Raw genomic sequence first — 17,294 nt, 5'->3', positions numbered from 1 at the left:
TCCCTCGGGCTCGTGTCCCATGTGCTTGTACTTGCACCTGATGTGTCTGTGGAAGAAGCAACTTTCTCCCTTGAGAGTCCAACAGGCCGTATAACCAAGTGTCCCTAATAGGTCCTCGTAGCTGTTCCCAGTATGATTTTCCGTAGGTCTCGCTTGTCACGGTGAGGTGGTCTCCCTCAACTGCGTGTTAGCTGGGGAGCCGGGGGTCCAGCCCTCAGGTGGGAGTGGCACATGCTATGTGCTTCACACGGCCTCCCCACCCCAGTGGAAATCAGCTCCCAGAGCACCCCCGGCCCTCTTCCCACATCACCCCGCCTCCTCCTCACAGTCTGCTTCTGTTTGATCCTTCACGTATTTTGGTCAGTGGATTGTTTCCTCACCTTTCACTTCACAGTTAGTTTAGTTGCTGGTTTGCCTTTGCTTTTCCCTTTCCCACTCAGCCAGTCACATCCTCTTTAACACTCGAGTTCACTGAGTGTTGAAAGCCAGTTAGAAAAAGGGGACACTCAGAGACATCGCCCATTTCTATTTGCTGCATCCTTCTACCTGTGAAGTGGTGTATGGTGTATGGAAACATAGGCATGCGATTTCCTCATGGGTTTTTATTTTTTAAATTTAACTTATTTTTAGAATTTTATTTATTTATTCATAGAGACACCCAGAGAGAAGAAGAGACACCGGCAGAGGGAGAAGCAGGCTGCCTGTGGGGAGCCCAATGCGGGACTCAATCCCGGGACCCTGGGGTCACGACCTGAGCCAAAGGCACTCGGCCACCCAGGCTTCCTGGGCTTTATTTTTTTAATCACAAGCTGAATTTCAGTTTTTTGAGGTAGAAATCTACAGATACTCATTTTAGCTCTTTAAATGGGCTCATCTTATTTTATAAAGTATAGAATATCTCAACAACAAATTTTTTTTTAAGATTTTATGTATTCACAAGAGACACACAGAGAGAGAGAGAGAGGCAGAGACACAGGCAGAGGGAGAAGCAGGCTCCATGCAGGGAGCCCGATGCGGGACTTGATCCCAGGACCCCAGGATCATGCCCTGGGCCGAAGGCAGAAGGTCAACCACTGAGCCACCCAGGCACCCCTCAAAATTTTAAGACTGTAGTGAATGACAGGAGTAACACCTTTGTGCTCACTAGCATCGTCAAGGCTTGTCTCAAGTCAGTGCTTGTAGTTTTCCAGTTTTGGAGGAGCAGAACGTCTTCAGAAGTGGAAGTGATGGAAGCACCTGACGGATGCCAAGCCCTTGATGTGTTACTTTTCTTTGTAGCTCTCCAGTGAAGAAGCCAAGTCTTCTAAAGACCCATCAGTTTGAAGGAGACCCTTTTGACTCGGGCTCTGAGGGCTCTGAAGGTCTTGGGCCATGTGTATCATCCCTCAGCACCCTGATAGGTACCGTGGCTGAGACTTCTGAGGAGAAATACCGCCTGCTTGACCAGAGGGACAGGATCATGCGGCAAGGTATGGTGGGCACATCTCAGCTGTGGTCCAGGAACCTGGCTGAGGTCATGATAAGGTCACTCCGGGAGCTGTGAGGAGGGAGCAACCCTGCCCGTGGGGTCCACTGTCCTTGAGTCTCTGGGCCCTCCAGTGCCCCGCCTATTATGTGCTATTTACTAGTTTCCTAAGGGGCTGGGTGTAGATGTGGACATAATGCAGATATGTCTTTTTTTTATATTTGGAAGAAAATCCATAAACTATTGATCTGTGCTAAATTAAACTTTTTTTTTTTTTTTTTTTTAATTTATGATAGTCACACAGAGAGAGAGAGAGAGAGACAGAGACACAGGCAGAGGGAGAAGCAGGCTCCATGCACTGGGAGCCCGATGTGGGATTTGATCCCGGGTCTCCACGATTGCGCCCTGGGCCAAAGGCAGGCGCCAAACCGCTGTGCCACCCAGGGATCCCAAAATTAAACATTTTAAAGGGTAATTTTTAGACAGAAAGCACATTTTTTTTTTTTTATTTGGTTATTCATGAGAGACACAAGCAGAGGGAGAAGCAGGCTCCCTGTGAGGAGGCTGATGTGGGTCTCGATCCCGGGACCCCAGGATCACGCCCTGGGCTGAAGCCAGACACTCAACCACTGAGCCACCCAGGCGCCCCCAGAAAGCACATATTAAACAAATCTGTTTGAAAGAAATCTCCATAAATAAAACTTAAGAAATGCAACCCAGGGTAAAAATTGGTAATTCCTTTCAGAAAGGGCTGATTTCCCTAATATAGAAAGTTCTGTGGAAGTTACTGTGGAAAAGACCAGCCCAATTGAGAAACGATTAGAGGGTCAGCAGGGTTACAGAAAGGGAAGTATACTTGACCCTTGACCAACACAAAGGCAGGAGCAGGAACACCGTCCCCCTTGTAGTCAAAAATCCACATATAACTTTTGACTCCCCCAAAACTTAACTGCTAATAACCTGCTGGTGACTCACGTATAACACAGCATGTGTTTTGTTTGTTATATGTATCACGTCTTGCATTCCTGCAATACATTAAGCTAGGGAGAAGAAAATGTTATGAAAATACATGTACAGTGCTGTAAAAAAAAAAAAAATCTGTGTACCAGGGGACCTGTGCAGTTGAAACCTGTGTTCAAGGGTCAACTGTGTCGTGAATTGGCTTTTAAACATATGGGAAGGTGCTCACCCCGTCATACAGAGTGACGCCAGTTACACCCCAGAGGTGGCCTTTGCCCCCTTGTGCCGTGCTGCCCTGTCCTTGGGCCGGCCGTGGACGGCTGCACTCCTTTGGAAGAGGGCAGGTCTGCGGTATCTTTCAGCCTTAGGGAAGTCTGCCTTTGACCCAGCATTCATCCAGTGTCTGTCCCACACGCGGTCCTGCGTGTGTGTTTCACAGAAAAGCTTGTTTGTGACGACAAAGATTGGGAACTGACTGTCCACGTAGCAGGATTCTAAACAGTCTGAAAGAAGACTGGGGTTTCTTTATGGAAAAAAAATGAAGATTTATTGTGAAGTGGAAGATCATAGTGTGGAAGTATGTAGTATGCCACCGTTCGTATATAAATAAAGGGGGAAGCGTGTGTCTGTACATACACGAGCGTACCTGCCTGCGGGTACATGCGATAGTCCTGGGGTATGAAAAGATATGTTCACGTTGACTCAGAGCGGGGAGCAAGGTGGGGAGGGGTTCTATTTTGACATTTTTATACCTTTCAAATATGACCCATCTGAATATATCACCTCTTCAAAAAATATTCTGTTACCTTTAAAAAAATGTGTGCAGTGACCATGAATAAAGGTATTTGTGCTTTTCTTTGCGAAGTTTCTTTTAAATTATATTTTAGCTGTAGGATTTTCTTCTTTTAGAAGATGTGAATAAGTGGAATAATCACAGTGCTTCCTTAATATGGTAGTAAGAGCTGCTGTCATACGTTATCACTGTCATACGTTATCATACATACATTATATCAACATGGTGATTTTTATATTCCAAATAAAATTAGTGGGTATTGAAATTTCCCAAAATAAAAATAAGCTGTGTGTATTTTGAGCCTGAAGTTGTTGTATTTCATCTCACTTAAAAGATAACTTGTTACTATTTAATTTTATGGGAAGTGGCAGTGGTTTAATCAGGACCAAGGTGTTTGCTGTTATAGTAGTAATGGGATAAAAGAGAACCAATGCAGTACTTTTAGAGCACTAGTGTGTTTGGAATATTTACAATTAGCAAATTGATCTTAACAAACACACCGCAGCACGGTTGTTCATTGTTGAGTTGCTACAAAGCCTTGGACAGCAATGCGTGCCGCCCTGCCAGCATGCAGTGCAGACCTGTGGCTGTTGCGAGGGGACGGGGCCTTTGGGTGCCCTGCTACCTGACGTTATAGGCCATACTGCCCTTTCTCTACTGGTGCTTTACTTCGTCTTTTGTGTATGGCATTTGCTTTCATTTTTCCTTTTATCGTCATAGTAATTGTGTTACACATTTTTACTTGTCATTTAGCTCGAGTGAAAAGAACCGACCTGGACAAAGCGAGGACTTTCGTTGGGACATGCCCAGATATGTGTCCTGAGAAGGAGCGGTACATGCGGGAGACCCGGAGCCAGCTGAGTGTGTTTGAAGTGGTCCCAGGGACTGACCAGGTGAAGCCCCCTGACCTCTCTAGGCTGCCGTCCATATTTAATCTTCAGGGTGGAGGTGGGATATATATAGGGGCAGGTGGACGTAGTATTCTTTGTACTTTCTGTACATATTGATACTTGATTTGGGTGTTTACGTTTGTAGAGGGTGGCAGGGATTTAGAGTGTGGCTACCGTGAATGTTCATACTAAATTGTTCTGTGAGGTGTGTACTAAACAATCTTGTGTAAGGTGACTGACCCCATGGTGCTCTGAGGTATAGATGTAGATATAGATTTGTTTCATAGATTAATAGTTTCTTTTCTTTTTTTCACAAATTTAGTCCTACCTTTTCTGTTTGTGTTTTGACAGTTGAGATTATTCTCTAGATGCAATTGTGTGTGAATCCTTTTCACTTAAAATTATGAACATTTTCTTTTCTGATAAACTCAGCATCTTTTAAATGAAAGTATATTGTTTGATTATGTAGCTCTATCAAAACTTCCCATTTTGCAATCACTAGATAGGCTATTTCTAATATTTACATTTCATTAATAATCCTATTGGGCATATTATGTGTAGTGAGTCTGAAGTAGATAGATTATTTCCTTCTGATAGATCCTAAGAATTAAACTACTACATCAGAGGGTGTGACCTTCCTTGAGATTCCTGAAGATGTGTGTGCCTATGCGTGTTCCTAAATTGTTTCCTGAGAAATCTGTACCACTTTAGATCCTTTTCCTCTTTGTTAATTTTGCTTATGCCTTCTCTCTTGGTTGGTAGGTTTTGTTTTTTTTTAAAGGATCTTATTTTTAAGTAATCTCTATACCCATCGTGGGGCTTGAACTTACAGCCCTGAGGTTGAGAGTCCCATGCTCCATGGATGCCCCTTGGCTGGTGTTTTTAGGTTGCCCTTGCCCAGTGTCGGGTCCCCAGTTGGGCAGGAGCATCACCGCAGAAGCTACTACCCTAGGAGACAGTGGTGCTGGCTTGCAGTGGATGACCAGGGTTCGGTCCTGTGGGCATCTGAGCTTCTGCCCTTCTGCTACACATCTTCAAGCTCCTCCTGCACGTGTGATACCTCCAGGCCTTTGTGTGCAGCGATCCTGGCCCCTCGAGGGTCTTACTGCTGTCTCCATTTCCTTTCTAGTCTGTGTAGACTTACTTTGGTGTTTGAGTGTGGCTGAGGTCTGTTACAGTGCTTCAGAGTCCTTTACTTGTCACACCTCTACCCTTGGAGCAATACAAGTGTATCTCCACTTACGTTCTTTCTTTTTTTAAAAAATTTTAAAGTAATCTGTGTACCCAATATGGGGCTTGAACTCACAACCCCGAGATCAGGAGTTTCCATGCTCTACCGATTGAGCCAGCCAGGCACCCCCCAGGCACCCCCCACTGCTTCTTCACCCCTTGTTATATTCACTAAAAACACATTTCTCATTTGTTTTTGAATTTTGATCATTACCTTCAAACAGAAATTTTACCTTTGAAAATTGTATTCTATACCATTGATCTTGTAGGAGGATGTAGGTGATTTGCCCCTCATTTTAAGGTACAGCTGCAGGGGGGCTGGCCAGCACCTACACGCAGCTGTTTGGCCCCATTTTGTCTCCCCAGGTGGACCACGCGGCAGCTGTGAAGGAGTACAGCCGTTCCTCTGCTGATCAGGAGGAGCCCCTGCCCCATGAGCTGCGGCCCTCGGCAGTGCTCAGCAGGACTATGGACTACTTGGTGACCCAGATCATGGACCAGAAGGAGGGCAGCCTGAGGGACTGGTACGACTTCGTGTGGAACCGCACGCGGGGCATACGGAAGGTATCAGCCACTTCCATCAGAAAACTAGAAAATGCATGTGAATTCCACAGTTGAAGCGAGATTTCATTTTATTTTACTCAGTTATATTTTATCCATGTAAAACAAACAAACAAAAACCTGCTATTACTTAAAATCATTACAAAGTCCTGTTAAAATGTGCTTTATGGGCTTTGTTTAAAATTGACAAAAGAGGGGATCCCTGGGTGGCTCAGCAGTTTGGCGCTTGCCTTTGGCCCATCCCTGGGTGGCTCAGCAGTTTGGTGCTTGCCTTTGGCCCAAGACGCGATCCTGGAGTCCCGGGATCGAGTCCCACGTCAGGCTCCTGGCATGGAGCCTGCTTCTCCCTCCTCCTGTGTCTCTGCCTCTCTCTCTCTATGTCCATCATAAATAAATAAATATTTTTTTAAAAAATTGACAAAAGAGAAATTCAGGTAGTTATGATCTTCTAATAGTTTGCTATGCATGGAAATAGGTGCGTGAGATCTGTGTGTGTACGAGACACATGTGTATGTAAGGTTGTGTGTGTAATACTCCCTCTTGCTTGTGGCCAGGACATCACACAGCAGCACTTGTGTGACCCTGTGACGGTGTCCCTGATTGAGAAATGCACCCGGTTCCACATCCACTGTGCTCATTTCATGTGTGAGGAGCCCATGTCCTCCTTTGATGCCAAGATCAACAATGAGAACATGACCAAGTGCCTTCAGAGTCTGAAGGAGATGTACCAAGACCTGAGAAATAAGGGTGTCTTCTGTGCCAGTGAAGCAGAGTTCCAGGGCTACAATGTTCTACTCAATCTCAACAAGGGGGACATCCTAAGGTAAATTTTCAAATTTGGAAGCTTGCCTAAACTGTATGGAAAGGCAGGGATTTTTTTTTTTTTCCCAAAGATTTAATTTTTATTATTTTTGGAAAAGATTTTATTTCTTTGAGAAAGAGTGCATGAGCAAGCGGTAGGGGCTGAGAGAGGGGGAGAAGCAGACTCCTCACCAAGCAGGGAGCCCAGCATGGGGACCTATCCCACGACCCTGGGATCCTGACCTGAGCAGAACAGACACTCAACCGAGTCACACTCAGGTGCCCCTTAAGATTTTATTTTTTAAGTAATCTTTACACCCAGGGTGGGGCTCGAACTCACAACCCCGAGATCAAGAGTTGTGTGCTCTACTGACTGAGCCAGCCAGGTGCTCCAGAGCTCCAGTGGAAAGGCAGGATTTAAAGATTTTTTATTTATTCGTTTTGAGACAGCTTGAGCAGGGGAGAGAGTCAGAGGGAGTGGGAGAAGCAGGCTCCCTGCCGAGCAGGGTCCTAACCCTAGGACTCCAGGATCATGACCTGAACCAAAGGCAGTACCTACTGAGCCACCCAGGTGCCCCAAAAGGCAGAATTTTTTTTTTTAATTTAGAAAAATTTTTATTTTATTTAAATTCAATTAACATAGTGTCAGAAGTAGAGTTCAGTGATTGACCAGTTGGATATAACACCCAGTGCTCATCTCATCTTGTGCCCCCTTCTTCATGCCCGTTCCCCAGTGACCCCGTCTCCCATCCCCTCCCCTCCAGCCAGCCTCAGCTTTATTTTTTTTTTTTCCTTAAGATTTAACTTATTTATTCATGAGAGACACAGAAAGAGGGGCAGAGACACAGGCAGCGGGAGAAGCAGGCTCCATGCATGACGTGGGACTTGATCCCGGGACTCCAGGATCAGGCCCTGGGTTGAAGGCAGGCGCTAAACCGCTGAGCCACCCGGGCTGCCCCCAAGAATGAATTTTAAACACTGGTCTGGTACATAGGTAGACGTTTATATGAGAAATACGGCAGGGGATCCCTGGGTCTCTGTCCTTACTGTTGGTAAACCAGACTTGGTGACAACCAGTGGCTCCTTTAACTCCAAGACTGCCTTACATGTGCTAAAGCTGGTTTTTTTAGCTTACTGTTTTCCCTGAGGACATTGTTAGTGATAGTCTAAATGTGTCACTGATTTTTAGTTCTAAAATTAAATCTTAGAGATAACCTAATTATAAAAAGGGGTTTGCAGTCTTTTTTTATATATGATAGGTATCTCCCTATATGTTTTTCAATTTTTAAAGCTTTTATTTATTTATCATAGAGCGTGAGCGTGGGTGTGCATGCTCTAACAATCGGGCAAGGGGAGGGGCAGAGGGAGAAGGAGAAGCAGACTCCCCACTGAACAGGGAGCCCAACATGGGGCTCGATCCCAGGACCTTGAGAGCATGACCTGAGCCGAGGGCAGATGCCACCCAAGTGCCCATCTCTCTTTTTAAATTTTATTTATTAGAACTGGCAAGCAGAGGGAGGGGCAGAGGGAGAGAATCTCCAGCGAATCTCCACTCCCCTTGTGTGGCTCAGTCTCATGACCCCTGAGATCATGATCTGAGCTGAAACCAAGGGTCAGGTGCTTAACCAGCTGAGCCACTCAGGTGCCTTGATAGACATCTCTTGTGAGTGATTCAGTCAACTCTGTTTATTTATAAAGCAACACAGAGTTAAATTTTTTTAGATGTCATCCTCATGAAAAACAGCTGGCAGTCATTTGGCATTAAAGTTATTATTTGATAATCCTTAAATTGTTGCTTGAATTTATCATTTAAAAAAAATTTTTTTAAAGGATTTTATTTATTTACTCATGAGAGACAGAGGCAGAGACACAGGCAGAGGGAGAAGCAGGCTCCCTGTGAGGAGCCTGTGGAACTCGATCCCAGGACCCCGGGGTCACATCCTGAGTGGAAGGCAGACGCTCAACCACTGAGCCAGCCAGGGGCCCTATTTACCATCTTTTTAGACAGCCCTATTGTTCCAATCTAACCCAAGACTGACTGCTTTGAAGTTAGTAAACTGAATAGAATGTTACATCTATTTTGATGGATATTTTGTCTAAATAAAAATAAAATTAGGGGCGCCTGGATGGCTCTGTCAGTTAAATATCCGACTAGGTCTTGGCTCAGATTTTGATCTCAGGGTAATGAGTTCAAGCCTCATGTTGAGCTGCTCGCTAGGCCTGGAGCCTAATTAAAACAAATGGAAAAGAAAAAAAATTCTAATCCCTTTGTCTTCTTTAATTGACAGAGAAGTACAACAGTTCCATCCTGCTGTTAGAAATTCCTCTGAAGTGAAATTTGCTGTTCAGGCCTTTGCTGCACTGAACAGTAATAATTTTGTGAGATTTTTCAAACTGGTCCAGTCGGCTTCTTACCTGAATGCTTGTCTTTTACACTGTTACTTCAATCAGGTGAGTAACACGGCTGTACTTACAGAATTGGCAGGGAGCGGATCGTGACTGGTATTTAAGTGCTTCTCTATTCCAAGGACGGCAGGTCCCAGGCTGACCCCGTGCAGGCCTCGCAGCAGCCCCCGAGGGCTGCCCGCGTGACCTTGTTTCCCGGGGCCCGGCACCATGGACAACTGACAGAAAGGGCTGTGCAATGGAAAATACTCTGTTTAGATCAGAGAAATCTATTTAGAATATGATTTGAGCTCAGCACTGTCATTTTCCATAGAAACAAAGAAACCAAAAATTGCACATACAAAATCCCTGACTTAAGCATTTTTAGTGTTACTAGTCTAAAATTTTGGAGAGTAAACTGATGACACTGATTTGGTTTCAGTAACCATCTTAAGGGCCCGCTCCTTGTCAAGTACGGTATTGTGCCTTGGGGTTGCACACCCAGGGAAGACCCACGTCTTCCCTGGCGCTTCACGCAGAGTATGAATGTCTGGTCTCAGAATTCCCCACGTCAGGTCTTCAACCCTGGCCCCCTGACCGTGCACACACCGTGCTGCCCCCAGCTGGGTGGGCAGGAGGCTGCTGGGGTAGGAGGGGTCTTAGGACCTGGTTCTGTGACTCTTTGGTCACACATCAAGTCCTCTGGTAAACAGGGACTGAGTTCACGGTCGTCACCCAGACAGGGTCCCCTGTAGGCTTGTTTGTTGTCCTGACAGTTGCCAACAGCACTGAAATTCTGGAACAAATGGAAAGATTTTTAACAACATCTGTTTGGAGAACACTGTACATTCAACAAGTAAAACTGATAGTTAATATTTTCAAAATTAGGGATCCCTGGGTGGCGCAGCGGTTTGGCGCCTGCCTTTGGCCCAGGGCGCGATCCTGGAGACCCGGGATCGAGTCCCATGTCGGGCTCCCGGTGCATGGAGCCTGCTTCTCCCTCTGCCTGTGTCTCTGCCTCTCTCTTTCTCTCTCTGTGTGACTATCATAAATAAAAAAAAAAAAAAAGAAAAAATATTTTCAAAATTATTTAATGTTATTAGACTGTTGACCGTTTGTATCTGTTTTAATAACTTGAAACAAAAAAGACATCTCATGGCTTTTTCTTTAGAGGAAGAGCGTTTGATGTGATCCGACAGGCTCCGTTCTTGCTCAGTCCACCTGTTGTGCTGCTTCCTGTCCATCCAGCCCCAGAACACTCCTGCCCCAGGGCCTTTGCACTTGCTTTGCTCGCTGCTGTTCTCTCCCATCATGGAGCACTGTGGTGCTCATCTTCAGGTCGTGGCTTGGCTGCCCCGTCCTCAGCAGGCCCACCCTGCCCACCCAGCCTCCTCCTCTGCCTTCCTGTGTTGCACTGTCACCATTCAGTGTGCTGCGTATTTCACGGGTTCCTGTTGCTCACTGTTGGTTTCTCCTTAACACGCCAGTTGTGGGCAAGGAGTCTGCTTTGTTCATTGCTGTGTGCTCAGCACTAACACCACCAGGTGAGGAGTAAATACTCGGTACACACGTTAGAATTACACGCAGGTGCACAGCTGACCTGCATGCCTGCCGGCGCACGGTTTGCCCTCGAGGCTTTCTTTAGAATGAAGCCTTCGTGGCCTCGCGTTGCTGTGTCCAGACCGCCTGCTTCACGCACGTTCCTATGTATCTCCCGCCGAGCCGGTGCCTTGATCGCTAAGCCTGGGCCCCTTCACACCAGATTGCTTTCCAGAGGGACCGTGCGACAGCAGGTCACCGACCCCCTCGTGGCATTTTGTGGTCACGGGATGACTGGCCCTTAACGCTGCTGTGGTTTGGCTTCCCCTTCAGATCCGCAAAGACGCTCTCCGAGCGCTCAACATCGCGTACACCGTAAGCACGCAGCGCTCCACCGTCTTTCCCCTGGATGGCGTGGTGCGCATGCTGCTCTTCAGAGACTGTGAAGAGGCCACAGACTTCCTGAACTACTATGGTCTCACCGTCTCTGACGGGTAAGAGTGGGGGGGGGTGTGGGATCTCTCTTTGGGGTTTTTTTTTCTCTTTTAATTGAGATAAAGGGCTGGGAAGTGCCAGCTCCATGCCAGACTCCAGAGAGGGCCCATTCCACGTGCTGCCCCCCTGGGACGCAGGTGCACACAGCGAGGCTCGGAATGGCTGGGGAGCATCCCCAGGTGACACACGGCTCGTTAGCGGATTGGCATTCAGACCTGTTTCTTTGCAATTCTAAAATCCTGCTTTTCCCAGGTTACTGAAGGAACTAAAGGCAGAGGTTAGGGTCTTCCTTATTCTTTCTCATGGATGACTTCTGCTGACCAGTGACTCCCACGGCCCACCAGGGGCCCGCTAGGCCACGGGCCTCTCTGCTGCTCACAGTCAGTGTTTTGAACCTGGTGCCACTCGTGGACCTCTTCCCAGAAAATGGCCCCTACCATGCACCGTGTCTTGTTCCAAGCTGCTGTCTCTCCAGCCCTTCCCTCGTTGGCAGCGCCTTCCCGTCTGCTTCCTGCAGGCCTGTCCTTCACAGAAACACGCGGCTCTGGGATGAGACGGAGCCGGTGGGGGTGTGGTCCACCTGTGCCCGCGTGCAAGCAGGCCGGGAGGCTCCCGTGTCACAGGCAGACGTCCAGGCTGGCCGAGGTGGGGACTGCGGGCTGGGTCGCCAGGTTGGCCCGTACTGCCTCCCTCTTCATTTACATGTGGTTGTGGGGTGCCCTCACCCCCGTGTGGGGACGGGGCTTCTAGCACGGCTGCTGGGCGCCGACAAGGTGCAGGTTGGCTTCTCACCAACGTAACGCTTCTCTGGGTTCCCTGTGGTCTACGTAGCTGTGTTGAGCTGAACCGGTCCTCGTTCCTGGAACCAGAGGGCTTATCCAAAGCCAGGAAGTCAGTGTTCATCACCAGGAAGCTGAGCGTGTCGGTTGGGGAAATCGTGAACGGAGGACCACTGCCCCCTGTCCCTCGTCATACTCCCGTGTGCAGCTTCAACTCCCAGAACAAGTACATTGGGGAGAGCCTGGCTGCGGAGCTGTCTGTGGGCATCCCGAGACCCAGCGTGGACGCCGGAGGTGAGGAGCTGCAGCTGCGTGGGGAGCTAGCGTTGCCCCTGCAGGAGGCCTCCCTGCCGGCGGGAGCATCCGTCTTATTTGAAGGTGGGGTGGCTGGGTATTGACTCGGGGCTCAGGTATTTCTCCCTCTCAGGTATTTCTTCCTGGCCTTGGGTAAGCCTCCTGAGTGGCTCCCTGAGGTCACAATGCTTGGTTCCTGTGGATGAAGCACACGCTGTCCCCTGTGCCCTTGCTTGGGAGGGTGGCCAGTTCTTAGGCTGGCTGTGGGTGCCGGGGGCTTGTCCTGAGTGCCCGTCCTTGCCTGTCCCCTTCCAGGTGGGGGGAAAGGAGAGGCTTGTGGTGCAGAGGCAGATGTCCTGCCGCCCGCTCTCCTCCAGCAGCCTCTTGCTGTGCCCGCGCCCATACCAGCTTCTCTGCCTCACCTCCCGGCACCGGACCCGAGCGCAGCGCCTAGCCTCTTCCAGGCCCCCGGGCAGCCCCCCACGCAGCCCCCGGTGCAGCCCGAGTTGCTTCCTCCAAGGCCTGTACCTGTTTACTCTGATGCGGTAAGGGAGCCCTTCGTGCACGGGTCACCAGCCAGGGCGCCTCCATCGTTCTGAAGGGTGCCTGGGGCCCCCGGCCAGGCTGCGCCCTGCCCCCAGCTTGCTGTCTGCGTCTGTGGGAAAGGGCTTCGGCTCAGGCTTTGGAGAAGGCGTGGGAGGGTTTTTATGGACCTGGGGTGGGGGCTGCAGGGAGTGCTCCTGGCGCTGGGGGCTCTGCAGCCCTGTGGTCTCTGGAGCACCCCCGGCCTGTGGAGTAGGCTGTTGCCTGCTGTCCCAGGAGGGGCCCAAGGAGAGGACCTGCCCGCCGTCGTGCAGCTGCAGGTGGCAGAGCTGGGCCGCCCCCCCAGGCTCCGTGCTGCGCACCCGGCTTTATCACAGTCGGCAGGACATCAGTTCAGGGCTTCTGTGCCTACGCCGTCTCGTGCCCCCGACGTGTCTGCTCACATGCAGTTGGGGACGTGTTGACTCGGGACGCCTGGGGCCTGCAGCACCCAGTGCTGTTGGGGTTGAGCAGAGCCTGTCGACCACATAGGTGGTAGGATTGTGCCCGCCACCCTGCTGCTCGGGCAGGTGCTGAGGGGACGTGAAGAACGGCTGGAGAAACGAGCGTGTTTGATGCGATGTGGCGGGTGCGCTGGGCGGGCGGTGGGCAGGCAGCAGGCTCGCCTTGGCCCCTGGGAGGCTTCTCTGTTCATCAGCAGGAAAGCCTTCCAGAAGCAGCATGGCTGATTCCCACGTGAGGACTGTCGGGGCCCTCAGACGGCTTGCGAGCGACGTTTGCCCCAGGGCGGGGGCTGCCCTAGGCCACCTCGGGTCCTGTGCAGGGCTCGGGGCCCTCGGGCTGTAAGGCCGGGTGGACTGAGGCCGAGCCTCCCTGCCACGCCTGACCCCTCTGACCTCTCCTCAGGACCTGGCTCAGGTGGTGGATGAGCTCATCCAGGAGGTCCTGCAGAGGGACTGTGAGGAGGTTGGTGCCGCCGGGGCGGCCTTCGCCATGACAGCCCTGGGGTGAGTGCCGTGCCCCTCCTCTCTGAAGCTGCCCGCCCGCCGGGCCCCCGTCCCTCCGTTTCTCCCCGTGGAGCTGCTCGGTCTTGGGCAGGACGCCACCTGCCCTTGGTGCAGCCTTAGCTGTGCTGGCGCTCATGACCTCGTCGGTCGCTGGCAGGAGTTTCTGCGGGTGTGCGCCTTTTGAGCAAGGTTGGGTTTGTTAGAGTTCTAAAGTAAGACCTATTTTTCCTTAAACTTTAAATATGCCTTTACAATCTAGTGAAGTAAAAATTTCTTTATTCTCTATTGAATATTAGAAACACTTTTATGTGATCTTGGATTAAATTTTACTTTAGAAATTTAACAGATTAAATCCTTTTAAACATTCGACATCAATTGTGTTTTATGCCATGATGAAATTTCTTTAGAGATTTTAAGTTATATTTATAAATCTCATATGTTTCTAATATCTTAGATATCTAGTCTTCATAAATTTAACAGTCAAAACTTCAAAATTTAAGACTTAAGCGACTTCTATAAAGTTAAGTAAAGCTAATTGATTTAGTAAATCAGATTATCTTAAGAATTTCAGACATGTTGTAAAATCCTATTACACATGAATTCACGCAATGATTAAAAGGTATTCTTTCACCAAAAGTGCAGATGCCTCAAAAGGATTAAGGTTATTGATAGGCTTGATTCATTTTCTTATACTGGACTCCTACCTTTAGTTTGAACTAAAAACAAATAGGATTTCATTGGCTTTGTTTTATTGTGATAAAATGTGCATAACAAAGTTAACCACCTTAATCATTTTTAAGCACACAATTCAGTGGCATTTAAGTGTGTTAACCATGTTGTGTATCCCTCATCACTATTTCCAAAATTTTTCATCCCAAACAAACTGTAGCCATTCAGCAGTAATATCCCATTCTCCTCTCTCCGCGGCTCCTGTTAACCTCTATTCTGTTTTATGACTTTATGACTTTGTCTCTTTTACACGCCTCACATAAGAGACATCGTAAGAGTATTTGTCCTTTTGTGTCTGGCTTGTTTTAGATACAAAACGTCTTTAAGTTCATCTATAGTAGCACAAATCAGCATTTTCTTCCTTTTTATGGCTGAATAACACTCCCTTGAAGTATACAGTTGACTCTTGGGGTGTTGACGCCCTGTGCAGTCGAAAATCTGAGTTTAACTTTTGACTCCCCAAAATCTCAACTGCTTATAACCTACTATTGACTGGAAGCCTTACTGATAACAGTTAGTAGTTGATTAACACGTATCGTGTTTGTTGTATATATCAGTAAAGTAAGCTAGAGAGAAGAAAATGTTAATAAAATCGTAAAGGAAAGAAAGTACACTTACCGTGGTGTTGGTGTCAGGGGACCCGTGCGGTTCAAAGCGTGCTGTTTAAGGATCACGTGTATCAACACACATATACATGTATATGTACCACATTTTGCTTATTTGTCTGTTGATGGACACTGTTTTTTTTTTTTCACCTTTTGACTACTGCGAATAATGCTGTTAGGAACACTGGTTTACCAATAACTATTTGAGTCTCTGCTTTCAGTTCTTGTGGGCATGTGCCTAGAAGTGGAATTACTGGATTATATGATCTTTTATGTGTGTGTGTGTATATATGTATATATATATATATATATATATATGATTTTATTTATTCATGAGAGACAGAGAGAGAGGCAGAGACACAGGCCAAGGGAGAAGCAGGCTCCATGCAGGGAGCCCAATGCGGGACTCCATCCCAGGACCCCGGGGTCACGCCCTGGGCTGAAGGTGGTGCTAAACTGCTGAGCCACTGGGGCTGCCTCTTTTTTATATTTTTTGAAAAACTACCAAACTCTTTTCCACAGTGGCTACACCATTTTGTATTCCCTCCATCAGCACACAAGGGTTCCATTTTCTCCGCATTGTTGCCAGCACACAGTATCATTTAAAAAACTTTTGTAGTAATCATCATCGTGGGTGCAAAGTGGTATCTCGTAGTTTGCATCTCCCTGATGAGTAACGACGTTAAGCGTGTTTTCATGTGCTTGCCTTTTGTGTATCTTCTTTGGAGAAATCTATATTCAAGTCCTTTGCCCATTTTTGAATTGTTTTTTTGTTGTTGAGTTTGTAGGAGTTCTTTTATTTTCTGAATGTTAGTCCCTTTTTAGATACATGATTTGCAAACATTTTTTCCTATTCTGCTTGGGAGTGCCTTTTGGTTTAGATTGCCTTTTCACTCTCTTGATCGTGTTCTAAGATGCACGAAAGTTTTAAATTTTATGCAGTTCATTTTATTGAATTTTTCTTTTGTTGCCTGTGCTTTTCAATTTCATATTCAAGAAATTGCTAAATCCAACAATATGAATATTTTCCCATGTTTCCTTCTAAGAATTTTATAGTTTTAAGTCTTTAAGTTTAGGTCTTTGATGTACGTTGGTTTCATTTTCATATACGGTATAAGATACAGATGCAACAGCATTCTTTTGTATATATTCTCTGTATTTTGAAATGACTGTCTTTTCCTCTTTGAATGGTCGTGGCACCCTTGTTGGAAATCAACTGGCCATATGTGAGGGCTTCTTTCTTTTTTTCTTTCTTTCTTTCTTTCTTTCTTTCTTTCTTTCTTTCTTTCTTTCTTTCTTTTTTTTTTTTTTTTTAATTTATTTTATTTATTTATGATAGGCATACAGTGAGAGAGAGAGAGGCAGAGACATAGGCAGAGGGAGAAGCAGGCTCCATGCACCAGGAGCCCGATGTGGGATTCAATCCCGGGTCTCCAGGATCACGCCCTGGGCCAAAGGCAGGCACCAAACCACTGCGCCACCCAGGGATCCCCTCCTTTCTTTCTTTCTTTCTTTCTTTCTTTCTTTCTTTCTTTCTTTCTTTCTTCTTTCTTTCTTTCTTTCTTTCTTTCTTTCTTTCTTTCTTTTTTCTTTCTTTCTTTTTAAAGATTTATTTATTTATTTATTCATGACAGAGACAGAGACACAGAGAGAGAGAGATGGAGGCAGAGACACAGGCAGAGGGAGAAGCAGGCTCCATGCAGGGAGCCTGATGTGGGACTTGATCCTGGGTCTCCAGGATCACATCCTGGGCCGAAGGCAGGTGCTAAACCGATGAGCCACCCAGGGATCCCTGTGAGGGTTTCTTTTTTGGATTCTCTGTTCTACTCTTTTGGTCCATATTGTCTATTTGTATGCCAGTTCCACATTGTTTTGATTACTGTACTTATGTAGTAAATTGAGGTTTGTTTGTTTCTTAAGATTTTTTATTTATTTATGACTGACAGAGAGAGAGGCAGAGAAGCAGGCTCCATGGGACTCGATCCTGGGACTCCAGGATCATGCCCTGGGGTAAAGGCAGATGCTCAACTGCTGAGCCTCCCGACTGCCCCTCAGTTCTAATAGGTTTTGAGTGGACTTCCTAGGATTTTCTGTATATAAGGTCATGTCCTTAGTGAATAGATAATAGTTTTTTTTTTTCTTTTGTACTTTGGATGTTTTTTACTTTTCTGTAATGTCCAATATGGTATTGAATAGAAGCAGCAAATAGGGCATCCTT

At 47.2% G+C, this 17,294-nt stretch overlaps 1 protein-coding gene across 1 annotated transcript in view; it reads left to right on the top strand.

Moving 5' to 3' along the window:
- The window catches only part of MCM3AP (minichromosome maintenance complex component 3 associated protein), a 52,405-nt gene that overhangs the window by 5,148 nt on the left and 29,963 nt on the right, over positions 1-17,294 (top strand). The window contains exons 5-13 of the mRNA XM_077879468.1: positions 1,279-1,469; positions 3,972-4,111; positions 5,705-5,902; positions 6,454-6,722; positions 8,989-9,151; positions 10,958-11,118; positions 11,951-12,192; positions 12,508-12,737; positions 13,642-13,742. Of these exons, the coding sequence (XP_077735594.1) occupies positions 1,279-1,469; positions 3,972-4,111; positions 5,705-5,902; positions 6,454-6,722; positions 8,989-9,151; positions 10,958-11,118; positions 11,951-12,192; positions 12,508-12,737; positions 13,642-13,742 (1,695 nt within the window). The remainder of the gene's footprint in view (positions 1-1,278; positions 1,470-3,971; positions 4,112-5,704; positions 5,903-6,453; positions 6,723-8,988; positions 9,152-10,957; positions 11,119-11,950; positions 12,193-12,507; positions 12,738-13,641; positions 13,743-17,294) is intronic.

The sequence above is a fragment of the Canis aureus genome, chromosome 30 (genome assembly GCF_053574225.1).
Source record: "Canis aureus isolate CA01 chromosome 30, VMU_Caureus_v.1.0, whole genome shotgun sequence".
Classification (NCBI taxonomy): domain Eukaryota; kingdom Metazoa; phylum Chordata; class Mammalia; order Carnivora; family Canidae; genus Canis; species Canis aureus.
Note: the sequence above shows the minus strand (reverse complement) of the source record. Positions and strands in the feature narration are given on the sequence as shown.